Below are 19,334 nucleotides of genomic sequence, written 5' to 3' on the forward strand. Positions count from 1 at the left end.
GTGGCATTCTTTTTTTTTTCTCCTCATATTAAGTCCTTTTACAGTTATTGCATTCTCACAGTTGAAGTCTTGCAGACACATGACAATTGCTAGCTTAATGCTGGGTTGTAGGTTGACTGGCATTGACGGACTGGTTTTCCTTGAAAGTAAGAGTTGCACCAATTTAAAAAACAAAAAAACATTTGGCTAAAGTGAAGCTTCTTCTCACACTTTTTCAAGTTTAACTACCACTCAGCTAGTAGTTAGCAAGTATTTGCAGACAATCGTGAAAAACTGCAGGCAATCTGCTAGCAGCCAAAGGAATCACTAGAAGATTTGTGCACACATTTTTACCCAGCAACAGCCACCAACCCTCAGGAACTACTATACTATTCCGCCCCCCCCCCCCCCCCCCTCTCTAGGTACAGCGATATATCATGTACAATATAGTTGACAACTCTTGAGATACATGCACACGACAGCACGTGAGCAACCTTAAATTATGTCTATTTCCACTGTTTTTACTGGAATAAAATAAAACCACTGGCTAACAAAATCTGTCTGAACATAGCTTTTAAATCCTGCAGTGGCCCTAATGTGCTCTTCATATTGAGGCTCGTTTGTGAGGCACTGAATGGAGGAGGAGGATGACATGGAAAGAAACATAGATGATGAGGAAGAGACAAGTGAAGTGGCGGATGTCCTCCCTCCGTTCAGTGTTCTCTCTGGATGTCACTCTTTGTGTTTTCATCCCTCTTCTGAGTGGAGGATCAAAAGTATAGGGACAATAAGGGTCTGGAGCTTGAAATATCAAGTGCCACTAAATATAGAGCCTCGCTTGTCACACGAGGCTAATTAGAATAATTGTTTTCAGTTGAATAAAGAGCTGCACAAACTTGGCTAAATGGTGTACATATCTGACATTGTTATTAGGCTGTTTTCAATTCGATTAGTATTGAGATTAGAAAAAATTAAATATTTGGCATGGAACACATCAAGGAGCCACAATAATCATTACTTTCCAAAGATTAGATTGTATTTATAGCAGTAGTAAGGGCGTTGCATCCATCCATTTGCAAATGTGCATGTGTGATAGGAGGCGAACCTACATTTAAACATATTAATCATTTACATACTTTATGACAACAGATAACAAATTGGTATTCTGCTTTGTTTCCAGTCAGGTCTTCATTCACATGCTCAGAGCAGCTGAATGATATCAGGACTGCTTGAACAGATCAGAAAGCTAGTATGGTAACAAAACACAGGGTAAGTTGGGACTAGCTGTTTAACAGTGACTGAATTTTCAAAATACACTCAACAAAAATATAAACGCAACACCTTTGTTACTGCTCCCATTCCCCATGGGATGGACGTAGAGACCTAAAATTCATTCCAGATACACAATATAACCATCCCTCCCAAACAGTGGTCACAAATCAGTCCAAATGTGTGGTAGTGGGCACATCTGCTATATTGAGATAATCCATCCCACCTCACAGGTGTGCCACATCAGGATGCTGATCTGACATCATGAGTAGTGCACAGGTGTACCTCAGACTGCCCACAACAAAAGGCCACCCTGGAATTTGCAGTTTTTTGCACTATTGGGGGTCTGGGGACCCAGAACCGGTCAGTATCTGGTGTGACCACCATTTGCCTCATGCAGTGCAACACATCGTCGCATGGAGTCTATCAGATTGTCAATTGTGGCCTGTGGAATGTTGGTCCACTCCACTTCAATGGCTGTGCACTACTCATGATGTCAGATCAGCATCCTGATGTGGCACACCTGTGAGGTGGGATGGATTATCTCAATATAGCAGATGTGCCCACTACCACACATTTGGACTGATTTGTGACCACTGTTTGGGAGGGATGGTTATATTGTGTATCTGGAATGAATTTTAGGTCTCTACGTCCATCCCATGGGGAATGGGAGCAGTAACAAAGGTGTTGCGTTTATATTTTTGTTGAGTGTAAGAGCTAGAGGATGTCCATAAATGTTAAAGAGGGGGAAAAATGGTAAAATATGTCGCAAAATATTCTTGATTTATTGTAGTCTGTATGGCAAACACTGGTCAACATTAAGATCAGATGAACTAAATTGATTTTTAAAGTTTGCCAGCTTTCGCCAGTATAACGTTCCTCTAAACCACATCAAAACCCAATTTTGGGAGCACTCGTTATGATTGTAAATGAGGAGGTTCCCCTCTGTTTTGCTCTTAGCCTGGTTTTTTTTTATTTTTTATGGCTCTTCTGTCTTGGCTTAACCAAACCCAGATGGGTTGAGGTTCCAACCTGCAGGATGTGGCATGGCTCTGTGGGAAAGGAATGGACTAGCAAAAACCTGGGAGGGAGCACAGTACTTGAAGTCATTGATTTGGGGTTGCCCACCTACAGTGAACAGCTAACATGACACACCACTGCCACGATTTTCTGCTAAGAGCAGCAGTGGCTCTGGAGAGCTGTTATGTGCACAAGACAAGTGGTAAAGAGAGGGGTAAAATGTAGCTGCAGTAAAAACAATAAAGAGAACTGTGATAAAGAGAACTGTTTACTGTTGCTGTTTGAGTGTGAATAGCTGAAAATGTGCCACTAGTTCACAGAATACGTGTTGTTTTATTTGGTATTTGCAAATATGGAGAGAAGACATAATTATTTAGCAAGCTCACTTGCAGTTCAGTCCCCAGTATTTGCTGAATGCACCAGCTGGATTGTTCTAAAAGCAGACTAACACAGTTTTGTCCAGGCAGCGTTGCTGAGGCAACACGATTTGTCCCTTTTGTCCACCGGCAGTTTACCATGGTATTTGATGCATGGGGCAGATTCTCAGTTTTGTTGAGAGCTCTAGAGGTCTCTGACCTGACTGATATAGGACAGAACAGACTGGAAGCAAAGCACGGATTTGAGCGCTGAAGTTGTCTCTAGGCTCTGTCGAGCAAGCCTTTCTGCTGTGGCTGTGGACAAAAACATCAGATACAGCATCCGAACAAATGTGCAAGGCTGAATGTGTGTGTGTGTGTGTGTGTGTGTGTGTGTGTGTGTGTGTGTGTGTGCGCGCGTGCGCACCTGTGAAAGAGGGTACTAGAGAGCAGAGGACACGTCTGGAACAGGTGTTGCAAGTTCTGAGTAAGCTCTTTATTAAAGTGTTCCTTGTTTGCAGAGAACAGATGCAGAAGGTGGGTTTTACGATAAGTTTGAGTTAAACATAAAAACAAATAAGACAAATTACATAATTGTGTGTTGAAGTTGTCCAAGTGTGGTGAGAGAAACAGCCTCTCACACCAGATCCATTATCACGTCAGAGTGAGGGCAGGTATGTAGATGAGAAAAACTGTCAGGAAAGCTGCTTTAATGACAGCGAGAGTCAGAAAGATCAACACCCATACTCTAATAACCTTCACTGTGCAGTCAAATGCCCTACACATCACCTCGCACCCAGTGAACGTCCTTTGACCGATAGATAACCTATTCTAACTGAAACATGCTCTTCATTATGTGATCTAAACTTTCCTCTTTGGGAATTTATCACTCTTGTGTTGTGGTGTCTGAGGTCACACTGAATCATCAGGCTTGTGCATTGCTAATCTCTTATTAACGTTGAGGGTGGTTTGTGTGCAGTATTTCTTCATTGTATTTCGAGACCTTTGCGGGAACACAGTGCAGGTTGTGTTATCACGCTGTTCGCTTAATGTATTTTATCCCAGGCTGAACAAGCACAGTATACCTGCGAATGAAGTGAGGCTCCCTATTGAGTTGCAGTACACAAAAGACCCTTTCAGATACACTTGGATTGCGTTTGCCTTTAGACTGTATTGACTGCAGTCTGTATCGCAGCCGTATTCAACGAGAACATGATGTTCTCATGATGTTTTAGCTGTTTAAGTCATTCACATTTCATCTTGGCTCGATTAATTTGCTGTGTTTACTGGAATTCAAATAGTGGACTTCTGCCCCATAGCTTTGTCCAAGAACTGAGAGGTTTTTTTTTTTCTTTTTTCTTTTAGACAAACTTCCTTCCATTTCCCACACATTTGTGCATTCTTTTAACTTGAGATACGCACACTCCGGCTGCATCTCTGCTTAATCTCTGACATGAACCCATAGAGCCCCGGCCTGTATTTGCCTTCAAGCCTTGTAAAACCTTTTCACATGCTGAAACATGCGTAAATTCTCTCTTTTTTTGCACCTGAGAAACATGAATCTAAACGTTTCGCAGTGAGTGTCTGTTTGGGGTGAGAGCTAGGGGATGGATGAGTGGGCACGGCTTTTGAGCTGTGTTTCTTGCCTCCAGGCCACTCTATGTGGGGGAATAAGTAGAGTTTTACCACCCCACCCCATCAAATTAGGAATACTTAGAGGTGCTCTAGTCTTCCACTCACAGCAAGCGATGAGAAAATGAGTGGAGAAAGAAGTGTGAACCACATGAAGTACATTTGTTTGCGTTATAGCACAAAGGGACAAGAATAAACGTTCGTTGCAGCTCTGGTGGATAGAAGTGGTATAATCTCTCCATATTAGAGCACTGAATATGGTTTCTGGGTTAGGCATATGTTGGTTTTGTAGAGATATGGTGCGTGAGAGTCTTATTTAACCCCTGCCCTTCCTTCCCCATGGTTCCAGTAGGAACTGATCTGCTGGAATGTAAACAGTAATGGATTACAGTTGGGTCACTATACCCAGTGCACAAAGCCACAAAACCATGGGAAGAGCAATTCATACAGCTTGTAATAATCAGGATCTGCAGCACTGTAACTGACATTCAGCTGAATAGCAACCCCCAGTCATAAAGCTTTCACCCAGTGTGGTACATTTATAACAAGAATTCCCTTGTTTTTGTTTCTGTGTGCAGAAATGGGGACTTTGTGGGGATTTTTTCTTTTTTGTCCCTGTTGTGTCCTAGTTAAATTCCCAATTTTGCACTGAAGATCTTATCATTGCTCTGACTTGTTGGCTGATAAAGTTTCACTACAGTAAGAGGGCCAACTTCGGTAAGCATTGTTGCTCTGGCACAACCAACCAAAAATGACAACACAGGCCTGCCTGATTTGAAATTTCATAGCTTGATGATGGAATTGGATGAGTATATGCTAAAGTCATTAAAGCACAAACAACAGGCTCAACAGCTAGCTTACAATAAAAACAGTCACACAGGTCTGAAGGCTGGTTGGTGGTCGCATAGCAACCACCAGTCATTAAGGTACAATTTTTGTTCTCGCGACTGGTTGGCTGGGCGTGAAACTGATTCCTAAGGCCCCAGACACACAGGTTTGGAGTCCTGTAAGTGATGCTAGGTTTCAGTACACCTGGGAAGTGGTGAGTGTTTGCAAACTTCCATGCAAATGCTGGGAGACAAAGTTTTTAGTGCAGCACTGTCTTTGTGAATGATTTCGCCTGACGATAGCCAGCATGATGAAGTAAGGTCATGCTTCAGGCCAGCTCACAAGCACAAAGTGCTATGTGAATAAGTGTGTTAATGAGAGCATGGGGTTTTTAAATAACACACCACTCCTGTGCTCTGGTTCAAAGTACTGTTTTTCCATGAAAACATTGTTCTGTAGAAGCATCATCATCCTAAGACAACAGTGATTTGTCATTTGTAGCTTTATGACCTAAGACACAACTTTTTTTTTTTTTCTGTTGATGTCTCTTATTGACTAAACAAGCGTGATGCATGTCAGCCTCTCTCTCTTGCTCTCGCTCTCTAAGATCCAGTTAGTTTCAGCTCATTAAAGGCAGTTAATCCAAGTGAACACACACACACTCGAGTACCACATCTAGTTGATGTGGATAGAGTATTTCTTTCTTGAATATCTCTATGTACCTATTGGCCACTTCAGTAGGTCCACCTTGCCTCGATCAGGCTGAACCATCTTTTTTGGGCCTTCAGAAATGCCTTCATACCTCACAGCATAGATTCAGCAATATGCTGGCTTTGATATATGTTTGTAGCTCACTCGTTCTCTCCACCTTTGTCTCTCTGTCCATGGGAGATAATCGCAGAAGTGTTGTGCGTGAAAATATGTTTTTGTCATTTGAAGACAATGGGTCCTATTGTTTAAAATCTTTTTGTCACTTCTTCACTTCACAACTCTGAAATGCTTCTATGAACATCGAGTGAAAACAGTGGTGATTAAGGCATGACTCACAACAGAAGACTGTCAGTAACCACACTGGTTTCTTTAGGGAGGCTTTAATCTATGACCCAGTCTTCCAACCTCGTAGAACACCTGACTCGCTTGCTTATTCCAGCCTGTGTTGTGATTGCTCAGTGTGTTCAGTAAAGATACGAAAAGATGCATGAGCACTCTCCAACTGAGTGCTGACATGCAAGTTTGCTATTACCAAGAGAGTATGACTCAACTAAACTAAACACGGTGAAGGGTCTTAGGAAAGATGGGCTAGGCTGCATATTCAGTTAATATATTACCAGTCTTGCTCTGTGTTATGCTTTTGGCCTGAATTTCTCCATCTGTATTCTTATCTTTGCTCCTTAGTTTTTGTCTCTGTCTTAGTGACCACATTGTTCTGGATATGGCGGATATAAATACTCTGAGACATTTCCTTTTCTTCAGTCAGCAGTATCCTGTAACTGGCTCAGGACCAAGTCTGTCCTCTAAATATTAAACTCGTGGGCTTAGCCTATCTGTGAGCTGCTATCAGTTACTTTTATTTGTGTTTAGTTGTTTCATTGACTAATATTAGTTGTTTTCTCTTAAATATAAAATGTAATTTAAAGTTTTATATTTTCATATCTTCTCACTAGCTTCCCTTTGTTCATAGTGATTGTGTGTTCCACAGCCAGATGGTTTAATATGCCTGCAAATAATGGCGCTGAAATTACTGTAGCGACAAAAGATGGACTTACAATTATGCCAAAATATATGTCACTCACATCCCCTTCACAATTGCTAGAGGGGTAGGTTATGTGTAAGCTATTATGTAAAGTAGCAAACACATACTTTTATCTTTGCAAATTCTGAAGTGAAACACTTTTTGTTTTTTTGTTTTTTTTTTAAAGACACTTTGCTGTTGTAGTTGTGAACACATTTTGTGCCACTGTGTCCATATTGGTACTGGTAACCTTAGTGCATCGCATGGTATTCACGGTTAAATGCCTTTGTGTGAGAATAGATTATAATAATTAAGGTTATGCAGGGTGTTGGACTACTGTTTGTTATTTCATGGACTGTGTGGGATTTTGGGCATCAACAGCAATGATGGTGTTCGAATACTGATTTAGAACCTCGCTTACCATGGCAGCGACCTGAACTTCGAGTTCAGGGCATACCATAGTGATTATATTGGCTGTGTGTGTGTGTGTGTGTGTGTGTGTGTGTGTGTGTGTGTGTGTGTGTGTGTGTGTGTGTGTGTGTGTGTGTGTGAGAGAGAGAGAGAGAGAGACTGTTGACAGGATCATTAAAAGTGTGCCAGGTCTCCATTTTGTGTTTATGTGGGACTTTAGCTGACTGTGACTTTGCACTTTCTTTCTTGTGTCATATTTCTCTTGGCGAATGTGAAGGAGGTTTAGTTGAATTCTGGTTGACTGTGGACGAGTACTGTGCCGTGGTGAAAAGTTTTCAGAATATCCTTTTACCATCCTTCGTTTCAACCCTCCCTCAGTCACTCTCTTGTACTTTTTAATGATTTCCAGCCATTCATTAACCAGAAAAAGGCTTATTCCTGGAGGATTTGGCTAAACAAGAACTTCACTTATACATTACTCAGTCCAATTTACTTTCCCGTCCTTTTACCGCTCACTTATCCTGCCACTGTCTTGTATCTCTCTCTTCCATTCCAGCTCTGTCTGGCAAATAAACTGTTTGTGCTGGGGGAGAGCAACCACCAGTATTGTGTAACTTCTTTTCCCCCCCTAAACCCCTCCCTGCTCTATAAAGCCAAACGGGGCCTGGCAGACTGCTCGCTCAGTTTGTTCTAAACACCAGACCAGGACACTGACAAAAGATTTCATTTAAAGTATCAGGGTGAGAGGTTAGCTAGCTCCAAGACGGGTGCTAATAAAACAGTGGGAAGGTCTGCATGTTCAGTGGTGGTGGCGCAGGGACACTGGCAGGCAAAGTGAAAGTAAAAAACATACATTTAAAACCAAACCAAAAAATGCTTCCCAATATATTTAGATTACTTTTTTTGGGCTAGATACATTTTGGACACACGTTTTAAAATAAACCTCCTGTAACTGTAATTTTTGATTTGGTTAGCACCTCAGTTGGAAGTTCAGTTGTAGGCTAGCCTTAGATTTGAAGCCATTGCCTTGGGATAGCCTGTAGTGGCCACAGCTGCAGTTGAATGTCTTTCAGAGACATGACAGGTGCAGCTGTATTAGGTGACCTTTGACCTTTTGCCTCAACATGGTGACCCAGCAATCCTGTCACCTGTTAATGTCAGGGCTTTGCAGCAAAGGTATCTTTAAAAAGTGCAGCCTCAGAGCTGCGTCTGGTCACTGCTTACAATTACAGGATAAGAATAGGATTCATATGTGATGGTGCACACTTTCAGCTTCAAGTATGTTTGATATACAGGTGAAAATGTCTCCCAGTAGAAGTTTTTACTTATGTGGGCCTCTTTTAATGAGTAGCTCAAGCTTATAAAACCTACATTACGTGGAGTTGAAGATTTTGGCTTGCTGCTAATTGTTGTTGGGTGAGCGACTCTCTCTTTAATAACCTGCTCCAGCTTCCTCAGGAGCTGGCCCAAAATTCCCTTTTCCAACAGCCGTGTTCTGGCTTGCTTCCAGCGATTGCGCCCTCAGTGTGGTCCTCTCTCTTCTGTGCTTTCTCTCAGCTTTAAGGCAACAAGCACACACCTTCTTTGTAACTTTAGCTATCAAAAATGACTCATGGATGCAATTTTTAAAAAGTTCTTGTAATACAGTACTTATAGCTTTGTGGAAAAAACATGTTGCCTTCATCATCAGTGAGCAGTTTTTTTTTTTGTTTTTTTTTTTTGTTTGTTTGTTTGTTTTTTAAATTTTTTTTTTTTTAAATTATGGCTGACTGTTTTGGCCTGTCACAATGACCAGATGGTGCTTTAGTTTTAATGGTGTCTGGTCCTAGAACGCATAAAGAAATCTGGAAAGTTTTGTTACCTGATGAATCCTCGCTTCGTTGCTTGAAATTGTTGTCACTGCTGTTTTGATTACGCTGCTTTTCATCCTTGTAGGGGAAAAAAGCTAGCTCCACAGTTGATGTATTAACTTAATTAAGTGAAGAAACATTTTCCTGTGCCGCCTCCATTTTCCCTTCCATTCCTTTTGGCTTGATGGGCAAATTCTGCCTCGACTGGACTGAAGAATTATTTGGTATCTCCCTGCATGTCTTCTGTAATTTCTTCATAGAGCTGACTAAGGTGCAGAAACTAGCTGTTTAATTGAGTTATTTGTATTTATGAACCTTTTCTGTGACTATAGAAGTTTTTATTATAGACTGCAACAGCATCAGAAGACCAAGCATAGAACGGGTACCTTTTCACTTTGGCCTACTTTCCAAAGTGCTGTGTCAGTGCACTGAATGGCGTGCAGCAGCATTTCAGACAGTTGTGTTTGGAGGCAACTTGTAATCTTATAACAAGTGCTGTGTTTTTGCATTGGAGCCAAAAGCTGACCACAGAACTGTGGCTTTAGGGTTTACTGTGCTAGAAGTTAGTGATTAAGATCATTAACATTTAAGACTAACAATGGATAATAGCAGTGTTGCAAAACAGTCTTAATGCGCTGGGCTTCCAGCATTCATTTGGGAGAGTAGCTGTTGGAATGAATTTAGGCTGGTGGACTGCTTGATGAATGTGTTTTAGGATCTAACTGCGGCACTGATGTGACATGCATTTGTGCATTCAGCTCCCAGCCACCCAAGATTTTACATAAGGTCAGTTTCCTGTCTCTGTGATCCACTTTGCTGACAGGAGCATGTGGCACAACAAAAAAAGCTTCTTTACAGTCTTTGCATTCTTTGTTTGTCATCCTATTACTCAGACAAACAGAGGTATCTTTTAGATGATTTTGTCTCAATGTCAGTGGGAGTATGCAAAAGGTGCAAAGTCAAATTTAATAAAATTTGGTGGAGATTTTGTTATAAAGTTGGATCACTTTCATTGAAGGTATGACATGAGACAGTGGACTTGGCAGAGAAAGCCCTTCTCGGTTAGAGATTGGTATCGTAGAAACCAATGCAGTCCCTTCACACATAGGGTAATTATTTGGCACCGTCTCTACAACCTCAAGTGAAGGGTATAAACTGAACAGATAAGCAGTGAGTAGACATAACAGGCTCCATTCATAAGTCAGGAGAAGGAGTGAAGACGGCAAGGAGCAGATGAGAAATTATTAAATAATGATTTTTGACACTGAGATGATTCAGAGAAGAAAGGGGCAGCTTTCACAAAGATTATTGGGAGAAAAAGAAAAGGTGTTATCTGTGGGTAAACACACACACACCCTAACAACAACTTTTTAGATCTTACAGCCAAGGCAACATGACACAACTCGACTGTAGCACCTGTTTCTGCTGCCAGCCCATCAACTCTGTCACCACTTCAACATAGGCTGACAGATTTCTCACACTCTGCCTTTTGCTGCTTTTTATTATGTAGTCATTATTACAGGCGTCACACCAACAGCTCCTGGCTGAGTGATACTGCGTTACCGTAAATGCCTTGTTTGACTTTTGTGTGACTACATGTGTTTTTATTATTCTATTGTTGGCTTGCCACCATAACGGGCAGCCGGAGATCAGGTTCACATAGTTGTAGTTTACTGCACTTGATTGACCGATTGCAATCATAGCCTGCATTTGAAGAGAATCCTGCTGTACTAAGCAGCGGCAAAAAAAGAAAGGTCTTCATCATCACTTACTCACCCTCATCTTCCTCCGCCTCTGCATTCGTCGGCTGCTGGCCTCCTAACACAGCATTAAACCACCCACATTCTCTCACCACTCTCCATAAGAAGAGAAGCGCTGCTGCCACCCACAACCCTCTCTGAAATATCTTCTACAAATATGTGTGAAATGTGTGCTGTGGTTTTTCCTTTGCTCTTGTTCATTTTTTTTTTTTCACATAATATTGTGTGTTAGCGCTGTGTTCTTCCAGCCTCCGCTGTAGCTCTGTTGCTTCGTTACCGTCTGAAAGTCCAGAATGCATACCAGTGGGATGAGGTGTATCTGAGAATGCCTGACAGGACTGCACTTTATAACACATGGTTTATTTTGATTATTGTTATTGTTTTAATCCATCTATATGTTTAGCTGGAGTACAGACCTATAGTGGATATAGTAGTGTTACAGAGGGGGCTGTTACTGTGCCTGCTGAAAGCAATCTTAATACGGAGGTAAAATGACCTAACCGAGAGGCTGTTGGACTTGATGATTGTAGTGTTGCCTGTGACACATCTCTCAACTCTATTTCCTAGCCTGATCACAATGTATATCTGTTGTTGTATGATGATTATGTGCTTGGGAAGGAGGTGGTTTGATGGTCCTCTGCAGCACAGCTAAAGGTGACTCCCATCCATATAGCACCTGAGGATATTTCCCTGCAGCTGGTTGTTGGCTCGATTACTGGTATCAAAAAATGTGTGTTTGCTCCTGTTGTTCTCAGTTGCTATGGAAAAATTTATCGCATAATTGCTGTTATTTGTAGCAAGCAGAGGATGGACCCTGAAGAGACCTGATTTCAAGCTTTTGCACGTGAATCAGGATGAAACGGCGCCAGTTCATCGGCTTTTCTTTTGGCTCCAGTGTCTGAAATGATCAAACTAGAATAGCTTTGGATGCAGAATAAAGAAGCCTGCTGGTACATGTCTAAAGACGAGTAATGTAACTCAAGAAGTGAAGTCATAGCATTTGAATTTGTCACCACACAGGATGGCAGACAGAGTGGCACCTAGTAACCAATAACAGATGTTTCTAATTAACGGACAGGTGTTCGTAGCTAACCTTGGCAGCATATTTAGTTGCAATTATGCTGATTGTGAGAACTTGACTGAATGTATTGGAAAATGTATTGCAACTTGTGACTCACACAGTATAATGCAATTTACCTCACAATCTTCGTGAGTCATTTTCAAACGGCCTCTCGCTTTCCACGAACAGAAACGAGTCAATCGAACCCAAAAATGTTGATGGCAGAGGACGAGAATTTGCTTCGCAATGGAAAAAAAGAAAGCGGACCATCAGTGAGCTGCCAAAAGAAGCAAATATTTCTCCCACTGTGTCATAAGGGAGAATGGGCTGTTTTGCTTAGCTGCAGAATTGCAGTGAGCAAAGGAAGCCCAGGCACAAAGATATGTATGGAACTCACTGATTACCATTATATAAACAGATGTGGTTTCTAATGAATACCACCATATTGCCACACAGCATCTGAGCAGAATAGTGCATCCTGGCTGCGATATTGTCAGTGGTTTTAATGATTAGCACCCCCTGTTCTTTCCGACTGTACAACTTGAAATAGTTGCTGTTGTCTTTAATTGTTTTCCTCAATAACCTCACTTGCTGTTTTTGACTGCGTAAGCACTTTCACGCTGATGAAGTTATCTACAGTTACTTGGATGCTGTACTAGTATTGCTCACAAAGTCAGTTGTGGAAATCTGCACATATCTCACACTCCCAAATTAACTGGGCACAAAGGGAGGACCACCAACCAATTTTCAGCCATTAGTAGGAGGATGTGTCATTGGCACTTTCTTCAGTGCCAGCTAACAGACGATTATTTTGAGGTATTGATTGTGTTGTAGAATTATTTAGTGCTCCGGCATATAACGGTAGAAGTTTCATATTATCTTTGCTTGGAGGCTTGGCAAGTTTCAAATGTTCACACAAATGGTGCAGTCATTTCCAATAAGTGGACAACTTGCCATGTTTGAAGTTCACATCCTGCATAAATAAGCTTAAATGTTAGGTTATCAGAACAAATTGTTCCTTGGATACTAATCAGTACTCAACATTACTGTTGTGTTGAATATTAATTATCATCACTACTGATATGAACAGAGCTGTCTTCACACAACCCCTCCAGCCACTAGCAGCTGAACACACGAGCAGTGTTTGAACAATAAGAAAACTGAACAGAATATTTTGAGGAATTTCAAGATTTCAGTAGACCATTCTGTGAAAGTGCTAAACCGCTTTGATAACCTGGCCAACAAACATGTTAGCCTTTTAACTATTAGTGATTATCCAATAGGCACAAACCCAGCCTCAGGGGCTCCCAAGCTTATGTGCTATCTTGTGAGCTAGTGCTAGTCCAAAGCCTGCATAAATAGGAAGGTTGCATAAGGAATTACATCCTGTGTAAAGTCATCCGGCTGTGGTCACCCCTTGGGATATTAGGGAGCAGCTGAAAACATATATGTAAAGTGTATATCGCCCTACAGTTACACTTTGTAGGTATTTCTTTGCCTCTTTTTTGTGCTACATCCGAAATCTTGAAATAGTATTGTCTGATATTATAGTTGTAATTTTTTGCCCCCATGGTATCTTCAATGGTATTTTCCTGGGTATCTGTATCGAGTTTGAAATTCTAGTATCCAACCTAACACATGCACATATTATACTACATGAAAATGTACTACCTGAAGTATCCAAAGTAAAAAAATGCTTCTGTCTCTTGCTTTTGCATGACATGAGCAGTTTAAGAAGGGAGTCTATTTTCATAACCTGTTAATTTTAAATATTGAGCCAAACCTGAATTGCCTGTGAGTAAAACAAAATCCTAAAATTGGGAAATTAACTGAATTAAATGAATCATACATTTTCCAGTACAGTAGCCTTGCATGTATCTAATCCCACAGTTTACAGTGTTTATAAATGATGCGACTGCATAGTTTTCATGTAAAGATTGTTATGACAGCTTAAAATTTTTACCTGCAGCTGCTGATTCAGTATTCACATGCTAGACTGGAGAAATTGGATCTCTCCCTGATTTGTCCAGCCTCCCTTTGGGACTCTGTTCAACGACTCCCATGGAGTATTTCCACTATTGTCTAAGAAACCTCAGAGACAAGAATAAGTTTATGCTGGCTTCATAATTTTCATGCTGTGACCACAAAAGGACATTTGTTTGGGCCTCTTGTCTCCCGGTCATTTCCTTATTGAGGGTTAACGGGAGGAGTTGCTCTGTGGACTGTTGCGACTGACAATCCTACATTATGTGAACTAGTGCTGATTCACAAAGGATTCATTGTGAAGAGCGGTGGCCCTGGGAGAGTGGAATGGGTCTAGGTTAGGTGACAGAGGTGTGGGTTCAGGGGCCTGGGGCTAGGGGCTAGAGGCACTATGGCTGGACCAAAGTGGGGGAGTGTATGGTGCTCAGCTGACACAGTGCTGGAGCTGGGAGGGGGCACATGTGTGAGAGGAACCCCGTGCTGGTCGCCACACAGCTCCAGCAAACATTTACTGTACTCCTACTGCGCTGCCTCCTACTACAGTCAAAGCACTGAAATCCCTCTCAGAGGTGAGCTGCTCTATGAAAATAGGTTCCTAATCGAAGCTGCTGTCAGTCTGATTTATTTTCTGTGTTCATGAGAATCCAATGCAGTGCTTATTAAACCAGGGCCTTAAGCTGCTTGTACAACTGTTCCCAGAATCAGACATTTTTTGCCGTTTATCCTCTTCTGACTCCAGCTCAAGGACAAGCCCACATGTGTGGTGTACTCTAGATTTGTTTACACAGACAGATGGCCGAGCAGTCCAAAGTCAAAGTCCACAAAAGCCCTTTTTATTTTATTTTTTTTCCTGCTGCACTGCTGTTCTGCTTGACCACTAGCTCAAGACCTTAATCTCCCTCCTCTCACCCTCTACTGGTCGTCCTCTCTGTCTTTTAAATCTTCAACGTCTCTGTGAGGGTGAGACCAGGGCTTTCAGGTCAAGCTGACTCCAGCCTCTCTGGCTAGCCACTATGGACCAGGACTCAGTCCTTGCCCAGCTGTCCCAAGGGTTGTTTACATGGCTCTGTGTCAAGTCCGGCTGTTGCCCTGGCCTCTCTACTGTCAAAAGCCCTTCGGTTACAGGCCATTTTAAAGTTGTTGAACCAAAACAATGTCCAATCGCCATTTTTATTGCATGCATACACCGCATAGATGTTAGTCTTGTTAGACTAACCTACTGTCCTCCTGCTCCTATTTTTCAGTGCCAAAATTTTGACTCTTACAAAATAGAAAGTGGTAAAAAAGTGACAATTAATAGCAACAAAGTAAACGGGGCCTCTCATCTTCCCTCAGGGTGGCGTTACCACAACTGTGGATTTCTCTGTCCACATTAGAGGCCATAAATGGGCCTCAATTGCTCTCTTACTGATAGGTTACAGTTAAGCTGCACTATTTGGGTCCTTGATTCAGATCTATTGGATCACTACGTGGCCTTTTAATTTTCTCTCCCTTTCCAGCTCTCTCGTAATGAGTGCAGATTTGCTGAGGGCTGTAATTTATCATCTTTGGTCTGCTACGTTAAAGCTTGCGGATCCCTGCATGTAGGGTTGTTTTAGTGAAGCTAGAGCAGTTGATAGAATTTTAGTGTAAACTTTGTCAGTTTGCTGTATTTTGTTTTGCTAGAATGCTGTTTGTTTTATTGTATTATAAATCCCTTTACATTAGTATGCTTTGTCTGTCCTTTTTAATCCCTTATTTAAAAAAAAAAAAGAGAGAACTTTTGCATTTGTTGTTCAGTTGACTTGAAATTAAAGTTCATGGGGCTCCACCAAGACCATTTAAGCTCAATAAATGTATGATATTTCTAAAGCCAGTGAGCAAAACGATTTAATAATCGTGATCTCAGTTTTTTCCAGAAAAGAAAATTGTAGATATTTTTGTCCTAAGCTAGTAGAACAGATTAGATACGCAGTGCTCACTTACTTGATTGAACAAATTTAAATCCCTCAGTCAACATAGGATAGGATTATTCTAGCTTTTTTTTTTTTTTTTTTTTTTTTTTTTTTTTTCCAGGGCTCGTGGAAGTCATTTGGAGGTCAGACTGAATTAAAGTCGGGTGTCAGAGCTTTGTAATATTTCTGGTTGCTTTTGTGCAGTTGTTTGCCTTCTTTACTGTCTTCATAAGAAAGCAACTGCACAAGTCTTTTTACTCCTTGGTGCTCTTAGAAAGCCATGATTTTTACAACACTGTAGATGAGTAATGCAGTGCCATTGACTGGTATAACTAGATTATATGATCTTAGTCTGTATTCATTGTAAATAAGCCGTGGTGCATTTAAAAAGCTGTTGTGTACTTACACAAACTTCCATTGAAACCCTAAGTCATTGTACACAAAGTGGTATTATTCAGAAAGTCCTGTGGTCATGGTATTTATTGCTGACAGATGGCATCCGTGTCAGTCTGCATAGCTGTGTTTGCAGATCGCGGCGAGGCATCAGACAGTGAACCACGTAATGAACCTATGAACTTGTACTGTAACAGGCACTTCTTTCACAGGGCCATTCATGCGGTTTTAGTGCAGTCAGTTGAGTTCATTTGAGAAATTTGTCATTCATTTTTATCTTATTTTTGGGTACATGTGCTTATTTAACTTATCCTACAAATAAAATTGCACCTTCACTAAAAATGTAATACAGGCTTGATTATTGACTTCATAACAGTTTCATGCTGATAACATCAAAGCTGCAAAGAACTGCAGTTTTTCCTCTTGTAAAATCATGTTTTTCCTAGAGCAGTGCTGCATATGTAAGGCAATTATGGAATTAACGCAGTTTAAATGCTTCGACGCATATCTCAAATCACAAAATACTGAAAGTGAGCCGTGACAAGAACATTTGCGTTTGCACAGACTGTTATATCAGTGTGCGGCATGCCAAGCTTGGCATGAAATTTCATGCTGGGGCGGATTGTGTGAGAAGGCAGACCATGTGGAGGGATTTGCAAGCACGTCTGTTAACTTTCCCACTTACCACTTTCTCCCTGTGCCTCTTCAGCCCAGCACGCTTCCCCAGGGTACAATCAATATGAACCAGTGTTCTGACGTCATCGACGGCGAGTCCAGGACAGGTCAGAAGAACTCGCTGTGCATCCTGACCCCTGAGAAGGAGTACTTCATACGGGCCGAGTGTAAAGAAATCATCAATGGGTAAGACGTAAAAACCTGCTATCATAGTACTCATAATCATCTACTATATTAGGATTCGCAAATGCACATCCTGCCATTATTTGGATACATATATAGAAAGAAATGACTTCAGGTGGGCAGTGTGGTTTGTGTTGCTCTGTCTTCTGGGTTGCATGGACAGTGGTGACAGAAATAAAGTGGTATGGCTGTGTGTAGCTGCTGTGGCAGCCAAACTGCTCTGCCCCCTGCTGTCTCCTTTGTGCTGTGCTCTTCAGATAGTTGTAATTTACGCTGCAGTGACAGTGCACATTCTTGAACTGTTGGCTCTGCCTGCTTTTCTAACCCTCTCCCTGTCTTAACAAAGTCTTCTACAGCAGGACCTAGATTACAGTACTAAAATGTAATCTTCATACTTCAGGCTTCATTTGAGCCTGCAGTTTAAAGCGTGTTTCTGCACTGCGCTCTCCCTGGCCGGCTGATGCACATTATAGCTATTCTTAGGGAACTGTGACTCACAGCACCCACTCCTCATCATGCTACCTGCTCTGTCGCTATTCACCTCCCACTCTCCTATCATCATCTGGCATGCATGTGTTTGTTCTAGGCCATCACAGAACCATATTAGCTTTTCAAGTTTGTCATTTCCTGACAGTGGAATTTATTTTTCACTATGTTATTCTCCTCTAAGATGTCTTTTGACTTTTATTAGAGTTTGAACACAGTGCCATGTGTTGGTGTTCTGTCCTAAAAATGTTGATCACTAGATTTGCTAACCCTGTCCGTGTCAGCACTTCATTCAGATGATGTAAGGATCTAGATTCGCTGTTACCTGTATAAATATTTCTGGTGTTAAAGCACCGTGGTTTACCATATCCAACAAAATGCATTATCCCCATCTTTTTAACTAAAGCATAACTTCAAAAGAATGAATATGCAAACAGAAATTAAGATCTGTTATGTTCTATGATTTTTGTTCTCTACCATTTTCTTATTTTCTGTCATAAATATGCTCTTAGTTTTTGGTGGATTCTCAGATTAAACATGGACACAGAATCACAAAATGAAGTAAGCATATGTATGTGCCATCCCAAAAGCTCAGACTTCAGATACTCCTAAATGCTTTGACACAGCCAGGGTTTCTTTCTAGTTTTACCTGTATTTACTGTCAGAGTAGATCTTGCTAATGTGGTCATCTCGGACACAGCTCAGGCTATGAGCTCAGACGCCCCACTCACCTGCTGTGTAAACCTTCTGTTTGTGAGAGGCAGCCAAACTGAACAAAGTAGTTCCAAAGAGAGGGAGGCCTTAAAGGGAAGCTGCTTGTTTCAGGCAGAGGATGAAATAGGAGGCTAAACAAACGCTCAGTATGATGCATATTAGAATTCAATGAGATGTACTTTGAACTGTGAATTTGTAAAAGCTACTTTACTAGAGTCCAAGACTACAAATATGGAGCTGGAATAGGCTACCTTTTAAGAAATGAAACTGTGCTGACTTTGCTGCTTTAGCCTTTAGTGTTGTAAATGTGTTATTAACGTATCGCTTTGTCGGGGCATGCTTCGTAGTTTATTCTTTGCTGCAGAAAACTTTGTCCCTTTGTATATGAATCCATTAAGCATGCAGAGTTTATGCAGTCAGAATTTAAGACTAGAAGAGCACTTACACTGTTTCATTATTTGCAGGTGGCAGGAGGCTCTGACTGTGTACCCCAGGACAAACAAACAGAACCAGAAGAAAAAACGCAAAGTCGATCCACCCACTCACCAGGTAATGAACTTATTCTTTCTTTGCCCAGTGAACAACAGCCAAATTTAAATTGTTATATTATATGTCATGAAGTGTATAGTTTTCTTTTCTTTTTTCAGTTTAATATTGGTGGTTTAAAACAAATCAAAAGCTTGGGACTTGCATGTATAAATGTCAAAGAACATTTATGTTGTATTCTTTCAACGTGTTTTGTATGAGGGAGAACTATGTTTAATAACTCACAATGAAGCATCTTTATGTTTCTGTGCTTATGACAGCTCTGACAACAGGATTTATGTGCTTGAGTTCATGTGGCTGTCCACAGCCCCAGTCAACCCCACATTCATGAATGGGTTTTCTCTTAGATGTCTGGGGGGAAATATGAACTCACAAATGAGCTGATTAATTAAAGCTCAGAGGTGGTTTTTGACTGTAGCGCAATGATTATGACACAGTTTTACCCAAATATGTGCAGTAATAGGATTAAATGATGACGGGATCACAGGCTGTATTCAGGAGGTTTGTCTGTGTCGACATAGAG

The 19,334-nt window shown here is 41.2% G+C and overlaps 1 protein-coding gene across 6 annotated transcripts in view; it reads left to right on the plus strand.

Moving 5' to 3' along the window:
* The window catches only part of mpripa (myosin phosphatase Rho interacting protein a), a 52,747-nt gene that overhangs the window by 7,076 nt on the left and 26,337 nt on the right, over window positions 1–19,334 (plus strand). For all 6 annotated transcript variants that reach the window (XR_015130726.1, XM_086303343.1, XM_086303342.1 and 3 more), the window contains exons 4-5: window positions 16,917–17,068; window positions 18,730–18,814. Coding sequence is in view for 5 of the 6 variants with exons in the window: in XM_086303343.1 (XP_086159469.1) it covers window positions 16,917–17,068; window positions 18,730–18,814 (237 nt within the window). In the remaining variant the exon portion in view is untranslated. The remainder of the gene's footprint in view (window positions 1–16,916; window positions 17,069–18,729; window positions 18,815–19,334) is intronic.

This window comes from Aulonocara sp. 'chitande type north' Nkhata Bay, linkage group LG8 (genome assembly GCF_057382095.1).
Source record: "Aulonocara sp. 'chitande type north' Nkhata Bay isolate Kocher_YH1m ecotype deep benthic linkage group LG8, A_spYH_male_GT1.1, whole genome shotgun sequence".
In the NCBI taxonomy this organism is placed as follows: Eukaryota; Metazoa; Chordata; class Actinopteri; order Cichliformes; family Cichlidae; genus Aulonocara; species Aulonocara sp. 'chitande type north' Nkhata Bay.